At 49.5% G+C, this 27,523-nt stretch overlaps 1 protein-coding gene, 1 long non-coding RNA gene and 1 pseudogene across 2 annotated transcripts; 2 read left to right on the forward strand and 1 right to left on the reverse strand.

Annotated features, from left to right (window-relative positions):
- Window positions 1-216: 216 nt before the first annotated feature.
- Window positions 217-3,429, forward strand: LOC134737675 (uncharacterized). The gene is made up of 3 exons (XR_010122785.1): window positions 217-566; window positions 1,826-1,951; window positions 3,242-3,429. It is a non-coding gene; the product is annotated as an uncharacterized LOC134737675 (long non-coding RNA).
- A 4,262-nt stretch (window positions 3,430-7,691) lies between these two features.
- On the forward strand, window positions 7,692-12,294 carry TMEM185B (transmembrane protein 185B). The gene has a single exon (XM_054477345.2). The coding sequence runs from the start codon at window positions 9,647-9,649 to the stop codon at window positions 10,697-10,699; it is 1,053 nt and encodes a 350-aa protein (XP_054333320.1). The 5' UTR covers window positions 7,692-9,646; the 3' UTR covers window positions 10,700-12,294.
- A 3,066-nt stretch (window positions 12,295-15,360) lies between these two features.
- Window positions 15,361-22,382, reverse strand: LOC129031536 (NADH-ubiquinone oxidoreductase chain 5-like; annotated as a pseudogene).
- Window positions 22,383-27,523: the final 5,141 nt, after the last annotated feature.

The raw sequence follows: 27,523 nt of genomic DNA on the forward strand, positions 1-27,523 counted from the left end.
TCTGGAAAGAACCTCAGTGACAGTAAATAATTTTTGTTTTTACCAGAGAAAAATCTAAGACCAGCAGGAACTCCGAGGAGTTTCATTTTCTTTCTTATGTGGAAAGCAGCCGCATGAGAAGGGATTGCTTGTCAAGGTTTCAATCCTGTCACGGATCTCCAGCCTCGGACGCATATTTTCAGTTTCGATTCAGCTGATAGGCGGGGAGAAAGCACCCCAGTTCTTGGAAGTTAGCTGTTTCCCTTCCTCGCAGACAACCTCTAGAGCAGGGCAGCAGGCAGCTGCTAGAGATTTATTTCTCCACTTAGTTGTCTCCGCTTGCAGCTTCCTCCCATGAGTGAGGACCAAGAGAACCCCCCTGTCTCTGATGAAAGTGGGGGATGAACACTGAACCAAACCCACACTGCTCAGCACATTTGATGGGGCCAGAAACAGACTGCAAAGGCTGAGAAAGCTTTTCAGGGGCCGTCTGGCTGTGTCGGTGCGAAGACCTGGCTGTACTTGGAATCACCTGGGAAGACTTATAAAAATGGTTTCTGAGCCTCACCTGCAAGGATTCTGACTTGGTGAGTCTGAATCACCAAGATTCTCGGGGTGAGGCCCCAGAATCTGCCTGTGTGTAGCCAGCAATGCTGCACTTGGACCTGCATCTGGGGACCTCTGGGCCACCCTGGCCCCCTTAATTTATAAAGCAGAAACAGCCCCAGGGTGGAGAATGAATGAGGTGCCTGTCACCTGGTTACACAATTTAAGGTGTCCTTAGTTATGCCCAGCTGACTTGAGCACAGATCTTCCTGGGCACTCTCCTCTATAGCAGCACAGGGTGGGGTGTGGGAGGGGAGTACGTGTCCATGCGGGCATCTACTGAATGTGCCAGGCCTGTATCTCTATTATCTCACCTTTGTCCTGTGAAGTAGATATTATTATCCCCATTGTACAGATGAGAAAACCTAGACTCAAAGAGGCTGAGCCATTTGGTCAAGGACACACAGCTGCTGAAATGACGAGGCCAAGTTTGAACCCAGGTGGTCCCTTCTTTGGCCCATGCTTAACTACACCAGGGCACCTTCTCGGCAGTGGTCTCCTCGGGGTTCTGTTGCAGCCGAGAACACAAGCTTCTCCCCTGATCGCTGCCCTATAGCTTATTTTCGACGTTTTTTTTTTCTGGTTTTTAGTTGACTTTTCATCATATTCAGCCCAGTGACCTCTGGTCCTCTCTTTGGCTCTTTCAGGGTTATTCAGTGTTTCGTGTTTGTGCACCTTAACTGCATGGAAAAGTGCTTGGTCCTTGGGAACAAGGGCCACAGGGCATTGCTTCCTTCCCCAGGGCCTGGCACATACCAGGCACTAGCAGGCAATCTGGCCATAGTAGCTGAGTGATGAGTGAACTGCTTGGAGGCTGTGCATGTTGCCCAGACTCTTTTAAGTCTATCTCCCCTAAAGGCATCTGTGAAAACACATAAAACAACACCCTGAGGCAGCAACAGCTCTAGTCTGGGAGTCTGAGGAGCAGAGAGAAGCTGATGCGGCCACAGGAGCCCAGCGGGCAGTGAGGTGAGGCCAGAGAGATGGGCCACGGCCAGTCAGCCAGGGCCTTGAAGGGCATGGTAAAGTGTATGGATTTTGTCCTGAGAAATGAGAAGTCAGCTTTGACAGGGGAGGGCCATGCTCCTGTGGCCCCTGAGTCACCAGGCTGTGCTGCTTCCTCTACTGCTAGATGCTCCTTCAAGTCAGGAACCCCACACTGTTCACGGGGTAACTCCAGCGCCTGGCTCTCAGTGGCGTGCAGAGGCATTTATTTTATTTTTTTGCTGCTTTGCACCAGGCAATGGAAGAATGAAAGGCAACCCAGAGTGAAATTAGGATTACAATTTTACAAACGTCTGTTTCTGACGCAGGAAGCACATCATTTGTCCACATCACACTCTCTTGGAATTTATGACAAAGCCAGGTGAGAGCCGGGCTGGGAATGACCTTTGTCCAAGAAAAAAAATGTTTTGCTGAGTAAATTGAGTGCAAATGAGACTGGGGAAAAAACTTAAATTGTACATGAAAACTTCTGAAAATATTTTAGTAATGTCAACTTAAGTACAATTGATACCTGGATTGCCTAATTCCATAATTCAGGAAGCTTCCCACTCACCTCCACAAAATATTAGTTTGAATTAATTAAATTATATTTGAATGCCTCAAATTAAATGATCCCAGTGCTCACTGTGTTGTTCATAACATTTGAAGGCTGTGATCTGACCCGGAAAACCCCGACCTCTGCATGTGCACACTCACAAACAGGTCAACACTGGCCCTATTTTTAGTTGACTTTTAATATTATACAGCCCTATACTTGAGTCTACCTTTGATTGCAGCCTCTTTAATTCTTCAACCCTGTGGAGTTTTCTAAATAAGCTCTGCCAGCTGCTATCAATACAGGCAGATTCACACCCCAACTCGGGGTGGCACTGACTCCATTTCCTCAAAGATAACACAGAAAACAGAATAAAAGGCCGGGCACAGTGGCTCACACCTGGAATCTCAGCACTTTGGGAAGCCGAGGCCGGCAGATCACCTGAGGTCAGGAGTTTGAGACCAGCCTGGCCAAGATGGTGAAACCCCATCTCTACTAAAAATACAAAAATTAGCTAGGCATAGTGGTGCACCTGTACCACCCAGCTACTCAGGAGGCTGAGGCAGGAGAATTGCTTGAACTCAGGAAGTGGAGGTTGCAGTGAGCCAAGATCGGGCCACAGCACTCCAGCCTGGGTGACAGAGCGACTCCATCTCAAAAAAAAAAAAAAAAAAAAAAGATACACTAGGCTTTATGTGTCAAGGGTCTTTAGAATGAAGTTGTCCCCCCTTATCCATAGGGGACATGTTCCAAGACCCCCAGTAGATGCCCAAAGCCACAGATAGTACCAAACCCCTATATACACTATGTATTTCCCTGTGCATACACACCTACGATAGAGTTTAATTTGTAAATTAGGCACAGTACTCTTGTGCTTTGGAGCCATTATTAAGTCAACAAGGGTGACCTGAACAGAAGAACAGCGATCTGGCGGCAGCTGATGTGATCGCCCAGGGAGCACGCCCGGTGTGAAGATGCTGGACAAAGAGAGGGGTCGCGTCCCAGGCTAGATGGAGCAAGATTTTGTCACGCTACTCAGAACAGAGTGCCATTTAAAATTTAGGAGTTATTTCTGAAACTTTCCATTTAATATTTTCAAACCTTGGTGTACTGCAGGTAAATGAAAACTTGGAAAGATAAACCTCAGATAAGGGGGGACTACTGTATTCATTCCTTCACCATGGTGTGTCTGTATCTGAGAATCTACCCTTAAAAACAATCTGGATGCAAAGAAGCCGTGAGATAGAGCACAGTCCCTTCATTTCATAAAAGAACGAAACTAACTCAAATACACAAGGCAATGGGTGAGTAAAGTACTGCACTACTTTCAATGTAATATTGTGGGGCCATTGAAAAGATGCTCACATGTTTATGGAAATCTGAGAAGTGTTTCTATCTATGGCATTTCATCACATTTAAAACACTGTTGATTAGAGAACACACCACCATTTCACGTACCTTTAAGGAAGAAAAAAAAACTCAGAATGGTTATCTAATAAGGGACGTCTAAGTAAAGCTGGGATCCTAAAGGGCTATTTCTTTGGTGTGAGGAGAATGATAAGCAGCCTCGTCAGGCAGAAAGAGCCAGTGTCCCAACCACGGACCCGGATGCAGGGAGGGAACAAAACTGCCCCTGAGGACGTGCACAAGCCAGTACTCACGCTGGTTTGAGTCTGAATTTGCACAAACATATGGTCTGGAAACACCTCAAGCAAATGCTGTAACTGAATTTGTTTAAGGTTATGTCAAGTTGGCAGTGCCCCAGGTGACTGGCAGAAACGAATACAACCTCCTCTAGAAAGAGATGAATGTTAACACCAGCTGACAGTGCCTGTAAAACATCAGCCACTGTACAGTGCAGGATCCAGAGACGTTAAAATGTGAAGTGAGTTTTAGAATTAACCATAAGTAAAAAAGCAGAATCAAATGGGTATGTGGAGGATGACACCTCTTTGCTGAGTAGACCGACTGGAAGGAAAAACACAGTAAAATGTTCACAGTGATCTTCTGTAGGTGCTAGACTACAGCATTTTCTTTCTTTAAATGAGTATGTGTTTTCCAGCTTTTTCTAAAGTGACCATATAAGAAAAGGAGAAATAAGGAGACGCAAGTGAGACAATGACTTTGGGTGGGGTGGTCAGAGAGGTGACCCTGAAGGGGGTGATACCTGAACTGAGAAGGGACCAGCACAGGAGAAGCCACCTGAAGAGTTCACTGCTACGTGTGTACCCAGGACAAGGGCCTAGGGCACAGGGAAGATGCCTGATATGTATTTGTTAAATTAATACACGGGTTAAGGAAGGAAAAAGCTGCTAAAACAGGAGCCTAAGTCTCAAGGGGTCCCAGCCAGAGTCTGGCTCTTCAGGGAGCCATTCTCACTGGACTGAGCTGATAAACAGGGCAGAGACGCCCACCTGGCCAACAGCAGGGCCCTGTGGAAAGTCTGCAGCTGCAGAGTTAGCAGAGAACCACGGTTGTGGGTCTTGGGCCTGTTTCCCCATCTGTCAAATGAGGTTAGTGCTTTGCCACCTCTGTCTCTGAAGTGAGCTCCAGATGATATCGTGCTTTGAAATATTAAGCCATGTGCGAGCGTGAGGGGCTGTCACGCTCCAGAAGGTCCTCATGCGAGCCCAGCAGCACCTCCCTGTAACACTGGGACCTGTGAGCTTCAGACAAGCTGCTTTGTCTCAGGAAGGTTCCCATGCTCTGCTGCTCAGCCCACAGGAGATGTCACATCAGCTCCTGTCTTCCTGCCCGCATGCACTTTCCAGAATCACTTACCGCGTACGAACCTGTGCTGGAAACTGCTAACACAGAGATAAGAGATGGGTCCCTGTCCTTGAGAAAGTCACAGGGAGTCCAGAGAGTCAGATGAGCAAACAGGATGATACCCTGTGGGACCCGAGGGAGGGGACACACAATCTGCTGCTGAGAGGCAGTTAACTGCCACCACTGGGGGAAAATAATGGAGGCATTGTACGTTTCCTTCATTGTTTCCTTTTGCCGTCACAGTTTTGGGAAGTTATCTCCATTTCACAGATCGGGGCTGGAAACTAAGTCATCTGTCAAGGTCACAGAGCCTGGACTCGCACCTGGGGCTGGGGTGACTCAAGTCCATGCCCACGGGCACACTACCACACTGGTGTGTGTGTGCTGGCAGTGGGGGAAGCAGGGAGATGGGAGGAGGCTATTGTAGAGGTGACAGCGTGCTCTTCATTTAGAGACTGGGACCAAGGGGTAATGGTGGGCAATGAGGCTGGCACAAGGGCCAGGTGGGCTGTGGCTTCCTTGTGAAGAAGCTGACGTGAGCAAATCCACGAATCCGGCCAAAAGGGAAAATTTCCCTGGGCTTTCTGCGCAGGTCATCCCCCTGTCCCAAGCCAGGCCCTCAGAGGACATTCAACAAGAGCATCCCATGTCCTGCAGCCAGAGGGCTACAGGGGAAACCTAACTCCCACCAGCTTCCAGATGCTCTGACTGGGACCATGCCCAGGTGTTACTGTCACCCTGGTCTGCTGTGGAGGGTGCCAGGCAAGGGTTCGCTCTCCCTGGAGACCCAGCTCAGCTCTTGCTAAGCAGTGGCCGTTGTGGGGCAGGAATAGCCGAGCTGGGCCTGACCGCTGGTACTGAGCAGAATTCTAAGTAAGGAATTTGCAGATGGAATTGTGGTTACTAACAGGCTGACCTTAAAATAGAGAGGTGATCCTGGGTTAGCTGAGTAACCCAAAGTAATCACAGGAGCCCTTAAAACAAGGAAGGCAGAAGACAGACTCCAGACATAAGGACAGCCCACCAAGGGTGGCTTTGAAGGAGGCCACAAGTCAGGAAATACAGGGGGCTGACAATGAACCCCGAGGCCCATGGCTGGCACGGCAACAGGAACCTCAGTCCCACAACTCGATGGAACTGCATCCTGCCAACACAGAACTCGAATGCAGGTTCACCGCTGGAGTGCCCACACCCAGATCTTGGCTTTGTGACTCAAGCGGAGCACTGGCTGGGTATATGATGCTGACTTCTGACTCTCAGTTCATGGTGGACAGTAACTGGCTGCTGCTTTAAACTGATAACACCTGTGGCAATTGGTTACCGAGGAAGAAAGATCACCTGGGCTGGAGAGTGGAGGGAACAGGGCCTAGGATGCTGGCGATGAAAGGACACGGGTCCCACTGTTGGTGCCATGCTGGCCACAGCATCTCCTCTGGGACAGGAGCATCGCCGTCATGAGTAGTGTTAAATGCATTCCTTCACTCATTCAGCCAACGTCTCTCAAACATTTGCTACGATGTAAGTGCTAGCTGGGTGTCTGGAGCTAAAATCTCACGAAAGGACAGAAGGCCAAACAGACAACACCCAGTGAAATGAGTCCCAGGATAGGAACAAGGCCCCCGCCCCTACCCCACCTCTGGCACCCAGATGCTGTGGGAGGTGAGAGAAGGGTCACTGGTCCACCAGGGGTCGAGGTTTCTCAGGGCTTGAAGCCCTGTCCTGGGTCTTGGTGCCCAGGAAGGAGAGAGAGGCCATGTCGGGGTGGGCCATACTCAGGGGGAAGCAGCAAACTAGCTAGGCTGGTACATGGACCATAAGGGCCCTGGCCACCAGGTGTGCCGGGATCAGTTTGGGAGGGCCTCACAGTTCAGACAGGAAAGTTGGGACCGAGGATGCCAAGCAGGGGAGAGAGGCTGGGGTGAGGACACATCCCAGGACTTCCCCATCTGTTAGGACAGTGACCTTCAAACCATGTCAGCCCCTGCCCTTGGGGCCATGTGCCCCCCACACACCCTGACTGGGGGATAGCAGCCCATGCCAGTGGCCTGGAGCACCGCATCCACACACACCATATGTAAGTGAATGAATTCACACTTTGTGTACCAGCCTTGGGGACTGCTGTGCCGCCAGCACCTGGCACATAGCAAACAATCCATGTTAGCTTTACAGGTAAATAAAAGACAAAGGCGGGTGTCTGAGAGACTGGCCGCATCAGGGAAAACAGTGAAGGAGGGGTGTCTGATGCCCAGGACAGGATGGGGGAGGGGTCAAGGCCTGCAGGCCAAAGGAAGCCAGCCGGGGACAGATGGCAGACAGCATCCCTCACCCTGTGGCACAAGCCTGGAAGCTGGGTCTGCCCTCCCTCAGGAGCTGCGCAGCAGAGCCACTGTTGCACTGTGACAGGACACCTCAATACCCATTTCTTGGATGGAGAGGGTGCACTTGTTCTGAATGAGGAGCTCAAGGTGGGAAAATATGCTCCGAACTCTGTCTTTGCCACAAAGATGGCAGCAGAGGCCCTGAGTTCATCTGACTACATAGGTGATTGGGAAGGACTTCTGACTGTTCTCGCAGGGTCCAGAGGAGCTGACTCTGCCACCAGCTCCCGGAGGGTGGGGGCGCTCCTGGCAGCGCCTCCCCTCCACGGGCTCTGCTTTCCTAGTGGGGTCATATCAATTACTTGCACGCTCTAAATGCAAAGTGCAAAGTTCCATGTATTGATTCATCTAATCCTCAAAACAATCCTGTGTGCTTTTCTCAGCCCATTTCACAGATGAAGAGGTTGGATTGGTGAGGGGGTTTTCCACTTTTACAAATTTTTAGTTGACAAATCCTTCTTGGGAGAAAAGAGTACAAAAAAGACCAATGTGTAAAACAGATTGGAGCAACTCTGTTTAGGGGAGGAGTGGAGGGAGATAAGGCTCTCCAGAAACAAGAGGCCCTGAAGACACATCTATGAAGTCAGCCTTCAGGGCTGAGCCTGAGGACTGGTGAAGCTCGCTCAGCTGGACTCCCTTCCCCAGGGCCACAGATTGCCTGTGGCTGAAGTGAAGTTGTGGAGAGCGCCTCGGGGCTGGGACTGTCCGCCCCACACCCTGGACACCCTGCTCATGCCCGCCTGGGGCAGGGCTGTGAGGGTGCGGGAGGGCCACTCTGCGGAGGCCCTGACAGGTGATGCATTCCTCTAGAGGATGGCCTGTCCCACTTCAGAGCCCAGGACCTGCGTGACAACATCCCACACCCACTTCAGGAAACAGGACTAGGAGAGACTGGTGAGGGCAGGAAGGAGGGCAGCTAGGGCTCTGCTGAGCAGTGGGACAGCGGGGAAGACAGGTAGAAATCCTCCAGGGTCTGCCCAACTGGCCAGAGGGCGAAAGGGGTGCTCCAAATCACAGACCCGCTGCAGCCTTGCTCTTAAACACCACCCAGGTCTGTCCCCCACTTCACAGACCAGGAAACTGAGGCCCAGAGAGAAAGAGGTGAATTTGCCTAGGTTTCTCAGCTGATGGGTGGCACGGCCTGGACAAGAACCCAAATTTCTTGACCTCTGGTCCAGTACCCTTTTCCAAAGGAAAAGGAAAATATTGTTTTGCTAGAATAACACAGAGACAGGGCCAAATGAGTCAAAATGAGGACTAGACACTTGAAGGTAGGAGCCCTGTATCTGCGACGCGATTCTCCGTTAACCTGCCGGGTGACCTGGGGCAGGAAGCAACCCCCAACCCCGGTCTGGATCCAGTTTCCTCCCCTGCTCCGCGGGACGCTGTCCAGGGGCCGAGTGGGGTCTAACACCCTCACCAGCACCTTCCACTCTGGAGTGAGAAGGACAGGTACAAGAGCCCCGCTGCCGCCTGGGATCTCTGCACAGCCACTTCGCAGGCAGCCTGAGAAACGTCCGTTCCTCCGCCAGGCGGAGTTCTGCCCCGCGAGTCTTTATCCCAGGCAAGGCTCCCCCACCTCGTGCACTGAGTCTACACGCGCGGGCCTTTTCCTTTGAGCCAGGGATACACCCGCCGCCGCCCCTGCGCCGGCCCCCACAGGTCTGCGATCATGCACGTCGCCTTGCATCACTTGAGTTACCGGCACCCGCTCCCTCGCTCGCAAACTCCCGCACTAGCCCGGCCACCCGCCTCTGCTCGCGCGCATGGGGTGCTGGAGCCTTACCGCGGGCACCCTAGCCCCGGGCGGGTTCCCGGGGAGCCGCGGCGAGCGCGGGGAGGGGAGGATCCCGGCAGAGAGGGGTAGGGTGCCAACGCCCAGACCCCGCCCTCTCCGCCCGGCCACGCCCTCGCAGGGCCCGCCCCGGCCGGCAGGGAGGATGTGAGCTCACTCCCGCCTCCATGTTCCCGGAGTCGCCTGGAAGCGTCAGCCCAAGGTCGCGGGCCGCTTGGGGAGTCAGCAGCGCGCCAGGCCCCTCCGGGTCCCACAAGCATTAGGTGCCTTCTTGATGGGTACGGAATGAAGGAGGGCGGCGGCGGGACCGAGGCAACGCCCAGTTCGTAGCCGCCGCGCCGCCCGTGCCCGCGCACGCCACACCCCAGCGCGCTTCCGGCCGGGCCACGTGACCGCGCGTGCACGTGTTCCGGCCTCTCCGCGTCGCCGCTCGGAGCCCCCTCCTGGTCGCCCCGGCATTCGTCCACCCGGAGCCGGCTTGGGCCGGGCCCGGGAGGCGGCGGCCGGGGGAACCTCGGAGACGCGAGCGCCGAGCGTCGCAGGGGAGCAGGCCCGGGCAGGCAAGCGGCGGCCTCCGCCATGAACCCCAGGGGCCTGTTCCAGGACTTCAACCCCAGTAAGTTTCTCATCTATACCTGCCTGCTGCTCTTCTCGGTGCTGCTGCCCCTCCGCCTGGACGGCATCATCCAATGGAGCTACTGGGCCGTCTTTGCCCCCATATGGCTGTGGAAGCTTCTAGTCGTCGCAGGCGCCTCCGTGGGCGCGGGCGTTTGGGCCCGCAACCCTCGCTACCGCACCGAGGGAGAGGCCTGTGTGGAGTTCAAAGCCATGCTGATCGCTGTGGTCATCCACCTGCTGCTGCTCATGTTCGAAGTCCTGGTCTGCGACAGGGTGGAGAGGGGCACCCACTTCTGGCTGCTGGTCTTCATGCCTCTCTTCTTCGTGTCCCCCGTGTCCGTGGCTGCCTGCGTCTGGGGCTTTCGACACGATAGGTCGCTGGAGCTGGAGATCCTGTGCTCGGTCAACATACTGCAGTTCATCTTCATCGCCCTAAAGCTGGACAGGATTATTCACTGGCCGTGGCTAGTGGTGTTTGTGCCCCTGTGGATCCTCATGTCGTTCCTTTGCCTGGTCGTTCTGTATTACATCGTCTGGTCCCTCCTGTTCCTGCGGTCCCTGGATGTGGTTGCCGAGCAGCGAAGAACACACGTGACCATGGCTATCAGTTGGATAACGATTGTCGTGCCTCTGCTCACTTTTGAGGTCCTGCTCGTTCACAGATTGGATGGCCACAATACATTCTCCTACGTCTCCATATTTGTCCCCCTTTGGCTTTCCTTACTAACTTTAATGGCCACAACATTTAGGCGAAAGGGGGGCAATCATTGGTGGTTTGGCATTCGCAGAGACTTCTGTCAGTTTCTGCTTGAAATTTTCCCATTTTTAAGAGAATATGGGAACATTTCATATGATCTCCATCACGAAGATAGTGAAGATGCTGAAGAAACATCAGTTCCAGAAGCTCCGAAAATTGCTCCAATATTTGGAAAGAAGGCCAGAGTAGTTATAACCCAGAGCCCTGGGAAATACGTTCCCCCCCCTCCCAAGTTAAATATTGATATGCCAGATTAAACTCCTAGAGAGGACCCAGGCACACACAGACTCCACCTTGCCTTTGCCTCTTGTTCATTCATCCCAAACCTGGAAATGGAAACAGGCTTCAAACACTGTCGTCTCACGCCCTGTTTGAGATCACCGCCTCATCAGTATGCATCATAGATGGAGGTGGCTTCAGTATGTGGGTGTGTGTGGTGTGTACCTGGGTAAGAGACTTGCTTTCCAGGTTTGCACTTTCAGGTGTAGCTGGGGGCAGTAAGTTGAATTGTTTTAGTAGGTCCTCAAAACGAATAACTACACAGCTGTTTGTTTAAGTGCTACTGTACCTATCAAAAGTATTGTTTAAAAAGTATTTTTATACACTGCTAATCTAAAATTGTATTTCAGATTGTGCCTGTCATAACAAAGCAAATGTAAAGAGTTCTCTTTCCCACCACTTGTTTATAAACCTCATAGTTGATATTTTTAGTGTTCCTACTGTTAAAATACGCTCTCCTTGGGCTTTGCTGATACTGGTCTTTAATATTCTGATAGGTGAATTTTTCTAATGGAATGAACCCATGCATATATAGTATTTATATGAATATTTTAGCAGTGTAATATGTTGAATTCTAGTTCTCTGCATTACCATGTATTATGTTAAAGTATTTTTTAAAGCTTACGTGTGAAGATATGTGTCTATTGCAGATGTCCTGAAAACTACATAAAACAGTATGTGCCAGGTGTGGATCTTACCAAAGTACTAGGCATGAATATAGGGATTGCAAATCCCATGGGTCTTAATATTTAGGTGTTAGTAACTAAGGTCTCTGGTAGTACCCGTTAGTAGAGGAAGAGGCCACTGCCCTTGGGAACTTGTGACACGCTCCAGTGTGGTACCAGGCCATAAAGTGGCACTGTTATTTAGCACCTTGAATTTTTCCACACAGGTAGTAACTGTGTGGAAATAAGCAACAAGTGGTTTGTCCATTTCTAAGAATCTTAAACTATTAGTTGGCTGTAGTGTGAAGCATTACTTGTCATTGGAAAGATGGAGAGAGTGGCCTTAACTGGAAGTGGTCAGCAGAAGCAGGTGTCATTTTAAGGGCCAAACTTTCATCTGTCAGCAATAGGGAAACAACAGTTAAAATTCTCTTTGTAGATAAGAACAGTGTTTCTTTTTTCTTTTCTTTTTTTTTTTTTTTGTTTGTTTGTTTTGTTTTGTTTTTGAGACAGTTTCACTCTTGTTGCCCAGGCTGGAGTGCAATGGCACGATCTTGATCTCGGCTCACCGCAGCCTCCGCCTCCCAGTTCAACTGATTCTCCTGCCTCAGCCTCCCGAGTAGCTGGGATTACAGGCATGCGCCACCATGCCTGGTTAATTTCGTATTTTTAATAGAGACAGGGTTTCTCCATGTTGGTCAGGCTGGTCTCGAACTCCTGACTTGAGGTGATCTGCCCGCCTCGGCCTCCCAAAGTGCTGGGATTACAGGCGGGAGCCACTGCACCCGGCAAGTACAGTGTTTCTTTAGGTGCTGGTGGTACACCAGGGAATCAGGGCAGAAGCCGGATCCTGCAAGAGTAATGTTTGAGAACAAATAAATACTTTCGAAAGGAGGTCAAAACAAAAAGGAGTGTTGGTGTTATTACTGCAGAGAAGACTGGATGGAGTCCACTTTTCTTATTAGTAACTTACTAAAAATGATCTCAACTGGGCTCCACACACTTTGCCCTGGCCATGAGGCAAACTTGTTGGGTTTGGAGAAAAAAACATAACCCTAAATTCACTATTTTTGCCCTATATAAAACATTAAAATAACATGCTCTGTACACATGCTCTCAACAAAAGCCAGCGCTAGGAACCTGAGTGCCAGAATGCTTGAGGGAGCTACAGCTGGGCTTAGTTGGCTGGGACTGAGCTCGCTGTCTGAGAGAGCTCGGTCTGTCTCTCTCACACTGGCAGTTTACGCCAGCCAGCAGCCCTCAGTAGCAGTGGTTGTAACTTTTTATAAATAAGGATTCATTGATTCATTCACATTCTCAATATTTCTTGAAGACCTACCCCAAGCCAAGCATGGTGCCAGGCAGTGGGGATGCAGTGGAGAGCAAACAGCCCTGCCCATGCAAAGTGTCCTGTACGGTGAGAAGTGTGAGCCGCACCCACAGAGAGAAAGAGCCCAGAGCAGCTTTTGCAAAACGCAGGGAAGGATGCTGCTAGCCTCAGGGTGACCTAGAACTTTAAGCCCATCTTTGTTTTCAGGAGCCCAGTGCCTCCCCTCCACCCCTAAAGAATATCTCAAAGACATGGATTTTCATTTCAGTAAGATTTAGGGGTGCATGGGCAGGCAGTGCTGGAGGAATTGGGAGGCAGGTTTGGAGGCTGCAGTGGGACCACTGGCCCCTCCTGGCTGCAGTTTCAGGCCAGGAGCTTGTTGGCACCTGGTGCAAACTTCCCAACCTGAGGGGTCCCCCATAACCCCCCAGCCCATCTTAACCTCCTCTCCCCTCAAGCTATCTGGTGTTGGAAAGCCAGCATCTAGTGTGGAAACAAGCTTTCTCACCAGGTAGGCCATCCGCTGTCAGGACCATCAGGGAAAAACAGACGTGACAGGTTGTAGGGAGTCGTTTGGTCTGTGAGGCTGTGAGCAGTTCAGCAGTGCCTGGGATTTACCTAACTGCCATGAAACACTGATTATCCGGCGTTCAGCATGTGTCAAATTCTGTAACTATTTCTCCTGTGATGTATCAGTCAGCTTTTGCTGCAAAACAGCATCAGAAATCTCGGTGGTCTACAACTAGATTCCCATTCTTGGGTAGTCTACAAGTTGGCTTGTAGGTTATGCTCCAGGCTGGGGGTCTGATCAGGTCTGCTCCACAACATGTCCCGTATTCTGGGTCCCTGGTTGAAGTAGCAGCTTACCTTGGGCCGTGTTCTTTCTCATGGCAGAAGCACAGGAGGTCAAGCCATACCTTGCAAGCACAAATACAGCCCCTGCTCACTTTCTGTTGGCCACAACACATGGCCATGCCTGACCTCTGTGGGGTGAGGCAGTGCATGGCCAAGGAACAAGTACAGTCCACACAGGGGGCTGTCAGTCCGTGACCTCAGTGTTACAAAATGGTTCTCAAGGAATTGCAAAATATGTGGCAAATCATCCATGATTTGTTTCCCCTGTGCTTTACAAATATCCTGAAATTTTTAAAAGCTGTTTCCATTAGAAGGAATCTTTTGGGGATTTGAGGTGAGATGAGAAAGACCCTGCATTCCAGCCCCTCAGAAGTGGTGAGGCCTGAGTGCTCCACACAGGACAGTTTTAGGAAAGTGCTGGAATCCAAAGCTTCTCTGGAGGGCTATGCAAGGTGCTTTGGAAAGGCCAAGCGTGGGTGCAGGGAGCCCAGCCATGTAGGTGAGGAAGCAGCAGACGGTGAGGGAGGCCATCCCGTCCGGCCCTGCCAGGGCCCTGACTTGGTGAAGGAAGCTGTTGGGTTACAGGTCACTCAGCCGGGCAGGAAAGACGGGATGAAACCCAGCAAGTTCACAGGGATCCAGGAAGTTGCGTGGCTGGAAACCCAGGCAGGGCTGCACCACAGGGACCATTTGCTGGAGATGCAGCAGTTGCCATGGCCACCACCACTGACAGCATGACACCCACAAAAAGGGAGCCTCCAGCCGCACCCCTGCTGCTGCGAGTACTTCCTCAGCTGTCTGCCATGAGCTCAAGGTTAAGTACCAGGAGGGAGGATATGATCGGGCAAACCTCAGGTATGTGTTCATTCTGTAGCTTCCGGAACATGCGAGGAAAGAGCATCTGGCTCCTTTGTCTCGAGGAGGAGGAGGCAGGACTCTGACAGAACTCACTCGATAAAAGATTTTCCCAAAAGGAAGGGTGTTCAGATGCCAAAGATGACAAAAGTCCACTAAACCCCTTTCCTTGGCTATCTGACGCACCTCCATCTTCCCATGCGCACACCTCAGAAATCAGGCTCCCACCTGACATAACACAACCATGCCTCGCAACAAGACAGTGGTTTATCCCTTCCCTAGGATAAAAGAGAGGCAATGCCAAGCTGCTTCATCAACTCTTAATACTTCTTCCAGCCCGCAACCCAGGATATCTGCAGGTGTCTCTCCCTCTGGTTTGGTCATGGCTCTCTCTGTTCTAGAATGTATGGGTTAAAGTCGGCTGCCGCACCATGCCCTCAGAAGTGTGGTCCAAGGACCCCTGAGGGTCCTCAAGATCCTTCCTTTCCCAACCCCATGTAGTTTTCTTCAGTCAGGATACCATACTGCAACAGATACCATAGCGGAAGCAGCTATGAGGATGCAGCAGCCTTCTGTTAAGCCAGGCTTTAAGGATCTGCAAAAATGCAAAACGATGCCACTCCTACTGATGAAATATATTTTTTGTTTTGGAAAATATAGGTTTAAAAAATTTTTTAAGTTAACATGTAATGGATGTATAGTCTTAAAATGAATGCATAAATGTTTTTCAGAGTTATTGGCTTTAATTTCTAAGATGCTAAATGTTGACGTAGCTCATAAACAAAACTCGTTGAGGTCCTCAATCATTTCAAGAGTGTGAGGGGGTCTTGTGACCAAAGCATTTGAGAACTGCTGTCCTATATTATCATGGGGGAAAGAGAGAATAAAGAAAATAAAAGTTTAATGAATTAAAATCTGTGCTTTAACCTTTAGCCTAACCCCTGAATAGGCTTGAGTGGGGGGTTGAACGATGAATTATGGCTGAATAAAAACCTAGCATATTGGAGAAGTTAAATATCTGTAATGGGTACTTTAGTTTAAGATTATTAGTTATGAGCTTGAGCTCTATTGCTAGTAAGAGGCCTAAGGTGGTTACACCTAGGGCTGTGAGCTTTAGGTGAAGTGGTATAGTTGTTTGGGATGAAGCAGGAATAATACTGTTGGTCATGTGGAATCCAGCAAAGATACTGCCGATTGTTAGGTGCTTAATTGAGTTAATTAGGAAGGGATTATTTTCATTAATAATAGAGTTATGAAGTGAGGTTGTCCTATTAGTGAAGAAAATAATTCGAGTGCTATAGACAGCTGTTAAAGAGGTGGCAATAAGAGTAATAGGGCTCAGGCGTTGGTGTATGATGTATTTGCGGTTTCGATGATAAGATCTTTAGAGTAAAAGGCTGTGAGGAAAGGCATATCTGTAAGTGCAAGGCTGCCAATAATAAGGGAAGAGGAAGTGAAGGGTAAAATAGTCCTCCTATTTTTCGGATATCTTGTTCATCATTGAGGTTATGGATAATGGAGCCTGAACATATAAATAATATAGCTTTTTAAAAGGCGTGGATGCAGATGTGAAGGAATGCTAGGTGCGGCTGATTAATACCAATTTTGACTATCATAAGGCCCAGCTGGCTTGAGGTGGAGACCGCACCTGCGCAGGTGCTGGGCGGGGCCAGCAGTGGGCGTGGTCTTTCCGGGCCCGGGATTGGTGAAGGCTCCGGGGCTGACGAGGCGAGGCCGGGGCACTCGCCAGTTTCCTGCTCTCCCGAGCCCGGCGGCTAGTCCAGGATACGGAGCCCGGCGGTCACGGGGGAGAAGGTAGCTGTCAGGCATTCCCCTGGCGCTGAAGGGCGGATTGCTGTAAGTAGGGTGGTAATAGCCCCTAGACATAATGTAAAGGTTTGGATTAATAGGTTATTTTCTATTAAAGAGTAGAAACGGATGAGTAGGAAAACTGCTACAACTACAGTGCTGGAGTGGAGTAGGGCTGAGACTGGGGTTGGGCCTTCTGTGGCGGATGGGAATCAGGGATGGAGGCTGAATTTAGCTGACTTTCCTGCTGCTGCTAAGTAATTAATGGAAGGGGGTCGGGGATAGGGTTTAGAATAAATGCTTGTTGAACGTCTCATGTGTTGGAGGATAAGCGAAATCATGCTATAGCTAAAATAAAGCCAGTATCGCCGATGCGGTTGTACAGAACTGTTTGGAGGCCTGCTTTTGTTAGCATCTGCTCGGCCGTATCATCAGCCAGCTAGACATGATTCCTACGCCTTCTCATCTGATAAAGAGTTGAAAGGGCCGGGCGTGGTGGCTCACGCCTGTAATCCCAGCACTTTGGGAGGCCGAGGCGGGCGGATCACGAGGTCAGGAGATCGAGACCATCCTGGCTAACACGCTGAAACCCCGTCTCCCGTCTCTACTAAAAATACAAAAAAATTAGCCTGGCGTGGTGGCGGGCACCTGTAGTCCCAGCTACTCGGGAGGTTGAGGCAGGAGAATGGCGTGAACCCGGGAGGCAGAGCTTGCAGTGAGCCGAGATCGCGCCACTGCACTCAAGCCTGGACGACAGAGCGAGACTCCGTCTGAAAAAAAAAAAAAAAAAAAAAAGTTGAAAGAGGTTGTTGGTGGTGACCAGAATTAATACTGTGATGAGGAAAATAAGTAAATAACTGAAAAATTGATTGTTAGGGTCTGAGTTTATGTATCATATTGAGAATTCTACAACAGATCAGGTAACAAATAGTGCTACTGGGATAAATATTGTGGCAAAGTAGTTTGAAGCTTAGTGAGGGTTTAAGAGTTTGGACTGTCATTCAATGTCAGTTTGAGATAATGACTTCTTGGTCTGTACGTATAAACATTGTTGGGATGAGGCTAATGGTGAAGGCTCATACGATAGATATTTTTACGTAGTTTGGGTATGAACTTTTTTGCAGGGGTTGACTAAGGTGATAATAATTGGTAGGATTAAGGGGGATTAGGGCTGTTATAGTAGTGGAAAAAATACATATTTGTTACTTTTATTTGGAGTTGCACCAATGTTTTTGGTTCCTAAGACCAATAGATAATTCTAATTCTTTAAAAGTTGAGAAACCATGTTGTTAGGCATCGGGGCACAAGTTAGCTGTCCTTGAGTACTTTCTTGGTAGATAAGTTGCAGGCCTCTATTATTAGATCCACAATCTAATGTTTTGGTTATACTATAGCTACAGCATGTAAACCCCATAATAATTTTAGGGTTTAAGGGTAATAGAAGGGTAGGTGCGACATGTATAAATATTAATGTATTTTCTCGTGTAAAGGAAGGTTTAATACTGTCAGTGTAATATGTGAGTGTCCCTTGTTGTATCATGATTAATACATATAGGGAGTAGAGGGCTGTAATTAGTATGTTAAGTCCTGTAAGCATAATAGTGACATTTGATCAGGAGAATGAAGCTATGGTCACAAAGAGTTATCCTACTAGATTAATGGTAGGGCATAAGGCAAGATTAGTGAGATTTGCTAGAAGTCATCAAGAGGCTATTAGTGGAAGCAGTATTTGAAGGCCTCAGGTAAGTAATATGGTTCGGGTATGGATTTGCTTGTAGTTCAAATTTGCTAGGCAGAATAATAAGGATGAAGTGAGTCCATGGGCAATTATAAGGGTGACTGCACCTGTAAAGCTTCAAGGGTTTTGGACGAGGATAGCTATGATAACAAGTGCTATATGGCTTATGCAGGAGTAGGCAATAAGTGATTTTAGATTGGTTCGTCATAGACAAATAGAGCTTGTCATAACTATTCCTCATAGGGATAGTATGAGGAATGGGTAGGCTATATATTCTGTTAGGAGGCTGAGGATAAGGGTAAGCCATATTACACCGCAGCCGCCTAGCTTTAGGAGAACTGCTGCAAGTACTATTGAGCCGTCAATAGGGGCTTCTACGTGGGCTTTGGGGAGTCACAGGTGAAGTCCGTATAGAGGTATTTTCACTATAAAAGCCATAATACATGCTAGTCATATAAGATTATTGGATCAGGAGGCTAATAGTTCTTGGGTGGTAAATATCATTACTAGCATATTTAGTGAAACTGAGGTATTTTGAATGTAGACAAGTGTAACAAGTAGAGGGACAGATCCTACTAGTGTATAAATAGGAAATATGAGCTGGCATTGAGGCACTCTGGTTGCTTACCTCAGCGGGTGATGATAATCAGGGTAGGAATTAGTGTAGCTTCAAAGAGGATATAAAATATAATTAGTTCTGCGGCTGTGAATGCTATAATTAAAATCTGCGGGGAAACCAATATAGAAATATAGAGCTTTTTTTCATGGGGGTGATTCATTGGGCAGGTGATATTGGCTTGCTGGAGTTTGTAGTCAGGCTGTTAAGATTAGAAGGGGGGATGTCAGCGGGTCAGAAAAGATTAATGAGGAGTTGGGTGAGTTATCGTTGAATTAGTTAAAAAATAATAGGGTAATGAGGCTGATGAGTAGACTGTGGGTAGTCATGTTGATTCAGATTATAGAATTTTCAGAGAATCATGTTATTGGTAACAGTATAATTGTTGGAATAATAATTTCTAGTATTGAAGTAAGTGCAGGTTTTGTATGTAATCTAGACCATATGTGTTAGAGATTGAAACTAGTAAGGCAAGAACTGCGGCTTCACAGGCAGCAAATACTAGGAGGATGATGGGTGTTACGGATGCTAGAAGGAAATGTATATTTAAAGTTGTAAGAGTAATTATGATAAATATTGATAGTATGATGCCTTCTAGGCATAATAGGGATGATATTAGGTGGGATTGATAGACTAATACTCCCAGTAGTGCTATGGTATATGCCAATATGATATTGATATAAATAGAGGGCATTTGGTAAATAAGGCCTATCATAATCTAATGCGTCAAAATCATTTATTTTGACTTAAACTACTTACCAATTCAACTCAGTCTAATCCTTTTTGGGTTCATTCATAAGTTAAGCCTAGGATTAAAATGATAACTAGTATAAGGGCTATGCTGATTGTTAGTGTCAGGTTGTTTGTTTGATGGGCTCATGTTAGGGGCAGTAGTAGAGCGATTTCTAAGTCAAAGAGGAGAAATGTGATGGCTACTAGGAAAAATTTTATGGAAAAGGGGAGGCGGGTGGAGGTTATTGGGTCAAATCCGCATTCATAGAGGCTATATTTTTCTATATAAATGTTAAGTTGTGGGAGCCAAAACGTAATTATTATTAGTAATAGGGCCAGTAAGATGTCGGTTACTAGGGCTAGTGTCAGGTTAATTACTCTCTTTTGGATACTATGGAAACTAGTTGTTTGGAAGTCAATGGTACTATTTATACTAAAAGAGTAGGATCCTCATCAGTAGAAAGAGACATATAAGAATAGTCATACTACGTCTATGAAGTGTCTATCAGGCGGCGGCTTCAAAGCGAAAGTGGTGGTTGGATGTAAAGTGGAATTTTAATTGGCGGAGGAGGCACATGGTGAGAAATGTTGATCTGATAATAACATGAAGTCCGTGAAAACCTGTGACTATAAAGAATGTTGGGCCGGGCACGGTGGCTCACGCCTGTAACCCCAGCACTTTGGGAGGCTGAGGCAGGTGGATCACGAGATCAAGACCATCCTGGTTAACACAGTGAAACCCCGTCTCTACTAAAAATACAAAAAGATTAGCAAGGTGTGGTGGCGGGCACCTGTAGTCCCAGCTACTCGGGAGGCTGAGGCAGGAGAATGGTGTGAACCCGGGAGGCGGAGCTTGCAGTGAGCTGAGATCGCGTTGCTGCACTCTAGCCTGGGCGATACAGTGAGGCTCCCTCTCAAAAAAAAAGAGAATGTTGAGCTGTAGATTCCATAAGAGATAGTAAAAGGGGTCTCGAAATATTCTGAGAGTTGTAAGAGGGTGAAGTAAATACCTAAGGTGACTGTGATGGAGAATGCTTGAATTATTTGCTTTCGATTACCTTCTATTAGGCTGTGGTGGGCCCAAGTAATTGAAACTCCTGATGCAAGTAATACAGATATATTTAGGAGGGGTACTTCTAAGGAGTCGAGGGGAAAAATGCCTGTTGGAGGTCAATGTCCCCCTAATTCTGGAGTCGGGGCTAGACTTGTGGTAGAATGCCCAGAAGAAACCAGCAAAGAATATTTCTGAGATAATAAATAGAATTATTCCCTATTGGAGGCCTTTTTGGACAATTGTTGTATGGTGGCCTTGAAATGTACTTTCTCGGATAATGTCACGTCATCACTGGTGTATAGTTAATGTGTTGATTAGTAGGCCTAGGGTTAAAAGAGTGATAGAATTAAAGTGAAATCACATGGCCAGGCCAGATGTTATCAGGAGGGCTGAGAGGGCTCCTGTCAGTGATCAGGGGCTGGGTTTGACTATATGGTAGGCATGTGTTTGGTGGGTCATTATGTGTTGTCATATAAAGGCTTAGTAGTAGTGTCAAGACATAAGCCTGAATAAGGGCTATGGCGAATTCGAGAATGGTTAGTAGTATTAGAATAATGAAAGCAATTGAAGCTATGGGAAGACTAATAGTTGATAGTACCAGTGTGGATCCTCCGATTAAATGTATTAGCAGGTGGCCAGCTGTAATGTTGGCTGTTAATTGCACAGCTAATGCTATCGGTGAATGAATAGGCTAATGGTTTCAATGAGTACTAGTGAATAGGGATAAGTGGCATAGGTGTGCCTTGTGGTAAAAAGTGAGCCAAGGAGATTTTTGTTTTAAAGTGGAAGCTTGTAATTACTGCACCTGCTCACAGGGGATTGCTATACCTAGATTTATTGATAATTGAGTAGTTGGTATAAATGAATGGGGTAGAAGCCAGAGGAGGTTGGTTGAGGCAATGAAGATAATTATGGATATCAGTATAAGGGATCAGGTTCATCCTTTAATGTTATGGGTAATTATTATTTGTTTTAGTGCAAGTTGAATTATCATTGTTGAATGGAAATTAATCGATTACTAATTAGATGACTGGAAATTGGAAACAGTATGGCAGGAAATAGAATGATGAATATTTCCATGGGTTGACCTAGAATCATCGGGGTAGTAAAAGAGGTGAATAGATTTTTGTTCATTTTAATTCTCAGGGGGTCTTATGCTTTTGTGTTTTGACTATTTTTGGTGCAGGGGTAATATGATAAATGAAATTTGATAATTTTAACTGAACAATGGAGAATAAATTTATGACAAGATAATAATGGATCATGTGGAAGTGTCTAGTTGAGGCATTCACTGCAGAGAGGTATAGATCCCTTCAGTCTTTAACTTAAAAAGTTAATTATTCAGGGCCTAGCAGGGAAGGAAAAACACAGGTGACCGTCCTTATTTCTGCAACATAGCACAGGACAGCCTCTCTCCACTCCTGATCCTTGTCCTCTGCAGCACCTCAGTTAGTCAGGTCACTGAACACAGCAGGATAACTCACACCTTCATTTGGGCGTCCTGAGCCCTTTGCTGGTCCTGTTGGCATCTTCCATTTAATCTCAGCACGAGACATGGATGTTCTCAGAGGAGCCTGGGGGATCCCCTGGAAGCTGGCCATGAGCCTCTGTCTTTGTTTTGCAGTGGCAACGCTATTTCCCCATGATGGTCTGTCAAAGGGGGAGGTGGGGGTTTTCCCGTGGGCTGGGGTAGTTGATCCTGACTACCACGGGGAAACAGGTGGACAGTCACACCCAAAGCCCACTGGCCACCTTCTCTGTTTTCAGGATGTCCTGTTTGTTAAACAGCGTCACTGCGGGGAAGGGAGGGTGGAAGTGGGTTTTGAAACCTTCCTCCACCGCAGCAGCTCTCTCACTCCCTCCCAGTCCCTCTGCCTGTACCCCTGCTCCGCCCCTGGCTCTGGAGCCCCGGTACCCTGTGGTGTGGCCGTGTTGGCCCCTCGAAGCTGGGCCGTGTGCTTCCAGCAGCACATCAGCAACACTCTGGGACAGGATCTTGGACCACATGTTTCATCATGTCTCTTGTCCCCTCCCAGCCCTGTCATAGGCCTGCCCTCTTGGACGTGTGGCTGCCTTCCTTCTTCTCTCTACACCAAGGCCCCCTACACTGGCCCCCTCTTGGCCTGAGCAGCAGAGCTGAAATATGACTGGCCACTCATGTATGGCAGAAGTCCCATCCCTCACGGCCATGCTGGCATTTTGACCTGGCCCTTTCAGGCTTTAACCCAGTGCCAGGAGTAGTGTGGGAAGTTCAGACTCATTCACCAGCCTGAGACCCTCCCAGGCCAGCCCCCTACACACTCCATAACCAGTAACCAACGAGAACAGGCCAGGGTTCCAGGCCAGTGTGACACATCCAGCCAGGGCTTCCCCTCAGGACCCAAACCCCCACCACCCAGCTGCCCACCACTCCCGCCACCCCACCTCCCACTCTGCAGCCTGTTTAGTGACAGGGCTCCCTGGTTGGGGCTCTTGCTGTCTTGAACATCACTTAAGGTTCCTTGCTGTACTCAAGGCCTGCCCTGCCCTCCTCTCCTCTGGGTTCCAGCTGGGCTCAGCCTCACATCCAGTCCTTGTTCCCTGCCCACTTCTTATCCCCTTGGATGGGACACCTGAACCTGGTCTCCCAGCTGACCCTGAGAATCAGACTGGACTCTGCTCTAGCCCAGGGGTGCATGCTATGACCCACAGGGGCTCTGAAAGTGTTAACCACACTCTCAACAGCTGAGGGATCAGCTGGGGCCACCTAGACCCAAGCCTCAGCCTCGGGAGGCCAGACAGGGCCAGGGTGTCTGGTCTAGCATAGTCCCTGATGGCTACCATCCTCCCAACAGGCATCAGGCAGAAGCCATTAGTGGGAAGGAGGGCCTTGCCTGGGAGGTCCCTGGAGAACTGTTTGAGGGCCCTTGGCAGAATTTAGCACAAGCTGAGACATTTTGTGCAGGCCACCCAGGGGTCCATGGCTGGCCTGTCCAGAAAGGAAAAAGGTGCAGGTGCGGCCCTCAGGAGGGCAGCCAGGCCTGTGAGCCTCCAGTGATACAAGTACAGTGACATGGGAGGGACCACCTGGAACCAGGCAGGACCTGTGGACAGCTGCCTCAGGGAGGAAGAAGAGGTAGTGCTTGAGTGTGAGGTGAGCTTGGTGCAGAAATGGGGTATCACAGCATGGGCAGGCCCAGGACAGTGGAGATGGACGATGAACGCACCAGTCAGGCTGCCTTTGGAGATCACTGACAGTGACTTAAACAATAAGGAACGTTACAAGAAATCCAGAGGCAGAGTGGCCAGTGAGCAGGGTTCCTTGTTCAACAATTCACCAGGGGTCTCAGTGCTGTCTCCCACCTCTTTGTCATGTCACCCTCATCCTCAGCTGTTGGTGATAGCTGCCCAAGTCATCTGACACAGCTGCAGGTGTCCCCTACAGATGAGGGGATGGCCAGTAGAAGGGAACAGTTTACCCAAGCATCTCCTTTAATCAGGGAGGAAAACCCTCCGCAGAACCCCTGGGGACTCTTCCTTTATTCCCCTAGGTTGAAGTCAGGGCTCAGACAAATCCCGGCAAATGGGGTACAGCCGCCACAAGGGTGCAGGCCTGCCATGGTTCCCACCTGACGGTGTGGAAGATGAGCTCCCAAGCTGAGGGCTTCCACGCATGGCAGGGGAAGAGTGGGGACTGCCAAAAAAAAAAAGGAAAACAACCTAAATGCCCAGGAATTGGGGATTAGTTAAATATATTATACACACATATGCTGGAATTTTTTGTTTGTTTTTGAGTCAGGGTCTTGCTGGAGTGCAGTGGCACAGTTATAGCTTACTGCAGCCTGAAACCTCCTGGGCTCATGATCCTCCCACCTAAGCCTTCCAAGTAGCTGGGTCTACAGGCACGTGCCATCACGCCTGACTAATTTTTGTCTTTCTGGTAGAGACGAGGTCTCTATGTTGTCCAGGCTGGTCTTGAACTCCCAGGCTCAAGTGATCCTCCCCCCTCAGCCTACTGAGTAGCTGGGACTATACCACTATACCCAGTTAAATTTTTATTTTTCATTTTTTGTAGAGACAGGGTCTTGCTTTGTTGCACAGGCTGGTCTCAAACTCCCGGGCTCAAGCGATCCTTCTGCCTTGGCCTCCCAAAGCATTGGGGTTACAGGTGTGAGCCATCGTGCCCTGCCTAGGCAGTCTTTTAAAAAGATGTTTTACACAGAACTTGGTAAATTCTTTGAATATTGAATATTGAGTAAATTCTTTGAATACTGAGTCCAAGAAAACTCAATATTATGCTAAGTGCAGCTGGGGGTGGCAAGACGGGTGCTAAGGAGGGAAATGCGGGCTAAAACACTTTGTTAAGGTGTGTGGGAAAAAGAAGTCTGGAAGAAAATAAGCCAAAGTGACACCAGTGCTTTATTTTTCTACTTTTCTGTATTGAACCGTTTTTCTATAATGAGCATGTCTTAACTTTTATATTCAGGCAGGTAGTTTCTAGAACGACTGCTCCAAGGCCAGAGAGTACACAGAGGAAGAAGGTCTGAGCCACGTGTGTGGCAGATCTAATAAGGTGGAGGGGGCAGGGTGTGAAGAATGAGGAATTTAGCACAAGCTGAGACTGAGATGTGACCCAAGTGCTGAGGCGGGGGACAATTCAGGAGCACATCCTGGTGGGGAGGCAAAGGGGCCTCCAGAGGGACCACCTGCAGGAGGGCAGAGGGCAGCAGCAGCCCCGCCCCAGGCCCCCGGGCCCTTGGTCCTTGCCTCAGGCTTCCCCTTCCGCTCACAGCAGGGCCTTCCTCTCCCCCTGCACTGCGCCTGACACAGCCAGCCCCCTGGTGACAACCTGCATTCATTTTTCTTAAATTCTTTTGTATTAATTTTTAGTAGAGACGGGATCTCCCTATGTTGCCAAGGCTGGTCTTGAACTCCCAGGCTCAAGATATCCTCCCACCTCGGCCTCCCAAAGTGCTGGGATTGCAGGCATGAGCCACTACGCCTGGTCACAGCCCACATTCAATAGCTGAAAGGGGGTCTCCCCATAGGCCCCATTACTTCCTGTGTGGTGTCACCTGGAACCTGAGCCCACCCTGAGCAGCCTCAGATTCTTACAAGCCCTGTGGGCATTGGCCCCCTGCCCCAACAAAGACTGCTCCCAGGTCCAGCCATGGGGCTTGTTTCGGCTCTGGAGGAAGTGGCTGCCATGGTTGTCAGCACTTTCGGAGTGAGAGAATCCAGGGCGTACGGTTCTCTGGTGCAGACTGGCTGTTCCCCTCCATTCACTCTGGCACTTTGAAATCACACAGATGTGGCTATCAGAATGCACTGGCACCATCCTAGAGCCAGAGCCAGAGCCAGAACACACCTTGACAGCAAAGGTCCCGGGAAAAAGAGCTCTCTGCTCAGGGAATGAGACCTGGGTTTAAATACCCACAAGGGAGCTGTGCCACCCAGGACAGGCCACTGACCACTCCCAGGGTCATCTTTGAGGGGTGAACTTTGTGAAATCACCAGCGTGGTCACCATTGTGAGCAAAGACGGCCTGAGACACAGAGGAGCCAGGCTGAACTCCGATGTTCCTGAGTGGGGTTGGATTACCCCAAGGGTTTCCCACCAAGCACCCCCAGCCAGCCTTACAGGCATCCCCTGCAGCTGTGCCGGCCCTCAGCTTGCAGCCACCTTGGTGGCCCATGATGCCCTGGGTCAGAGCACCCCTGCACTTGCTCACAGGCGCCCCCAAGTGGCTTGCCCTGGGTGGACCACAAACATCACAGGTTTTCTCGTGCTCTCCTCCCCCAGCCTGAGTGTCAGCTGGGCCCTGCCTGTTTATAACCCCACTGTGCCTGGTGCCTGGTAGGTGATCAACAAATGATTCCTAAGCAATGGAAGCAAGCACTGGGTGTGGGCCCCCAGGTGACAGACACACCCCCAACCCCTGGCTGCTAGGACAAGGGACAGAGGCACAAGCCAAAGGCAGTTCACCCAGGGATACAGTGCGTTGGTCTCCTGTAGTGGCCACAGCAATACCATAAACTGGGTGACTGAACACAGGTTTGTTCTCCCACAGTTCTGGAGGGGAAAAGTCCAAAATCAAGGTGTCAGCAAGGCCCTGCTTCCTTGTCAGCCTCTGGACGAGGGTCCTCTCCCGCTCTCTCCTCGTTTGTGGTGGCGTCTGCCAATCCTTGTCCTTCTTGCCTTGTGGCTGCAACACTCCAATCTCTGCCTCCGTCCTCACATGGCCTTCTCCCCCCATATGTCTGTATCTGTGTCCAAATCTTCCTCTTATAAAGACACCAGTCTCTAAATTAGGGCCCAAACAAATCCAGTATGACCTCATTTTACCTTGATTATATCAGTAAAGACCCCATTTCCAAACAAGGTCACAAATGTAAGTATCAGGGGTTAGGACTTGGATATATCGTTTGTTGGGGGTGAGGAGGGAACACAATTCAACCCCAACAATAAGGGTCACAGGGCAGCTGCCCTAGAACCTGGCCACCCTCAGCCCTACCTTAGCCCAGGAGGAGTGAGCCTAAATCCAAAGCAGGAGGATTCCTGCCAGCCTGGGGACACTTTCTCAGCCACTGGAGCAGCCACTGCCCTCCACGGCCATCTGGGAGCCTCCCTGCTGCCTGTCAGGACTTCTCTCCCAGACTTCGGGCCAGGGTGACCAGGGTCCTTCTGCTGCCAAGAACCCCTCGCGGCAGTGTGGGGTCACAGAGCGCTGAGCGGGAGGCTCGCCTGACGGAGGAATGCACAGCTGACCCAGAAACCCCCTGACTGGTCCCTTCCCCAAGAGTCAGTGACTGACGGCAGCGTGTCCACAGAAGCTCTGGAAGCACCAGAATGGAAAAGCGCCGTCACACTCATCCCCAGCACCACTCGGTGCCAGCGGCAGTGGGAGCTTCTGTTGGCAGAGGGAGGAGACGCCCTCTGAACTCTTCCTCCTTGGGGTTCTCAGCAGCCTCTCCCCTTTGTGAATGCTGGCAGCTTCCAGAATCTGGCCACGCCTTCAAGGACCAAGCTAAACTTGCAGTCCTCACCCTAGTCCATCTCTCTGTTTGGGGTTCTATGAAGGTCTGTAGCTGATGGTAAAATTCCTGCTCTTCCCTCAAGTCTTAGTTACAGTGCCACCTCCTTCAGGAGGCTTTCCTTGACACCTCCGA

This window comes from Pongo pygmaeus, chromosome 11, assembly GCF_028885625.2.
Source record: "Pongo pygmaeus isolate AG05252 chromosome 11, NHGRI_mPonPyg2-v2.0_pri, whole genome shotgun sequence".
In the NCBI taxonomy this organism is placed as follows: domain Eukaryota; kingdom Metazoa; phylum Chordata; class Mammalia; order Primates; family Hominidae; genus Pongo; species Pongo pygmaeus.

Excerpts from the sequence above, each read along its gene's own strand:
- TMEM185B (XM_054477345.2), top strand. The coding sequence starts at position 9,647 with ATGAACCCCAGGGGCCTGTTCCAGGACTTCAACCCCAGTAAGTTTCTC.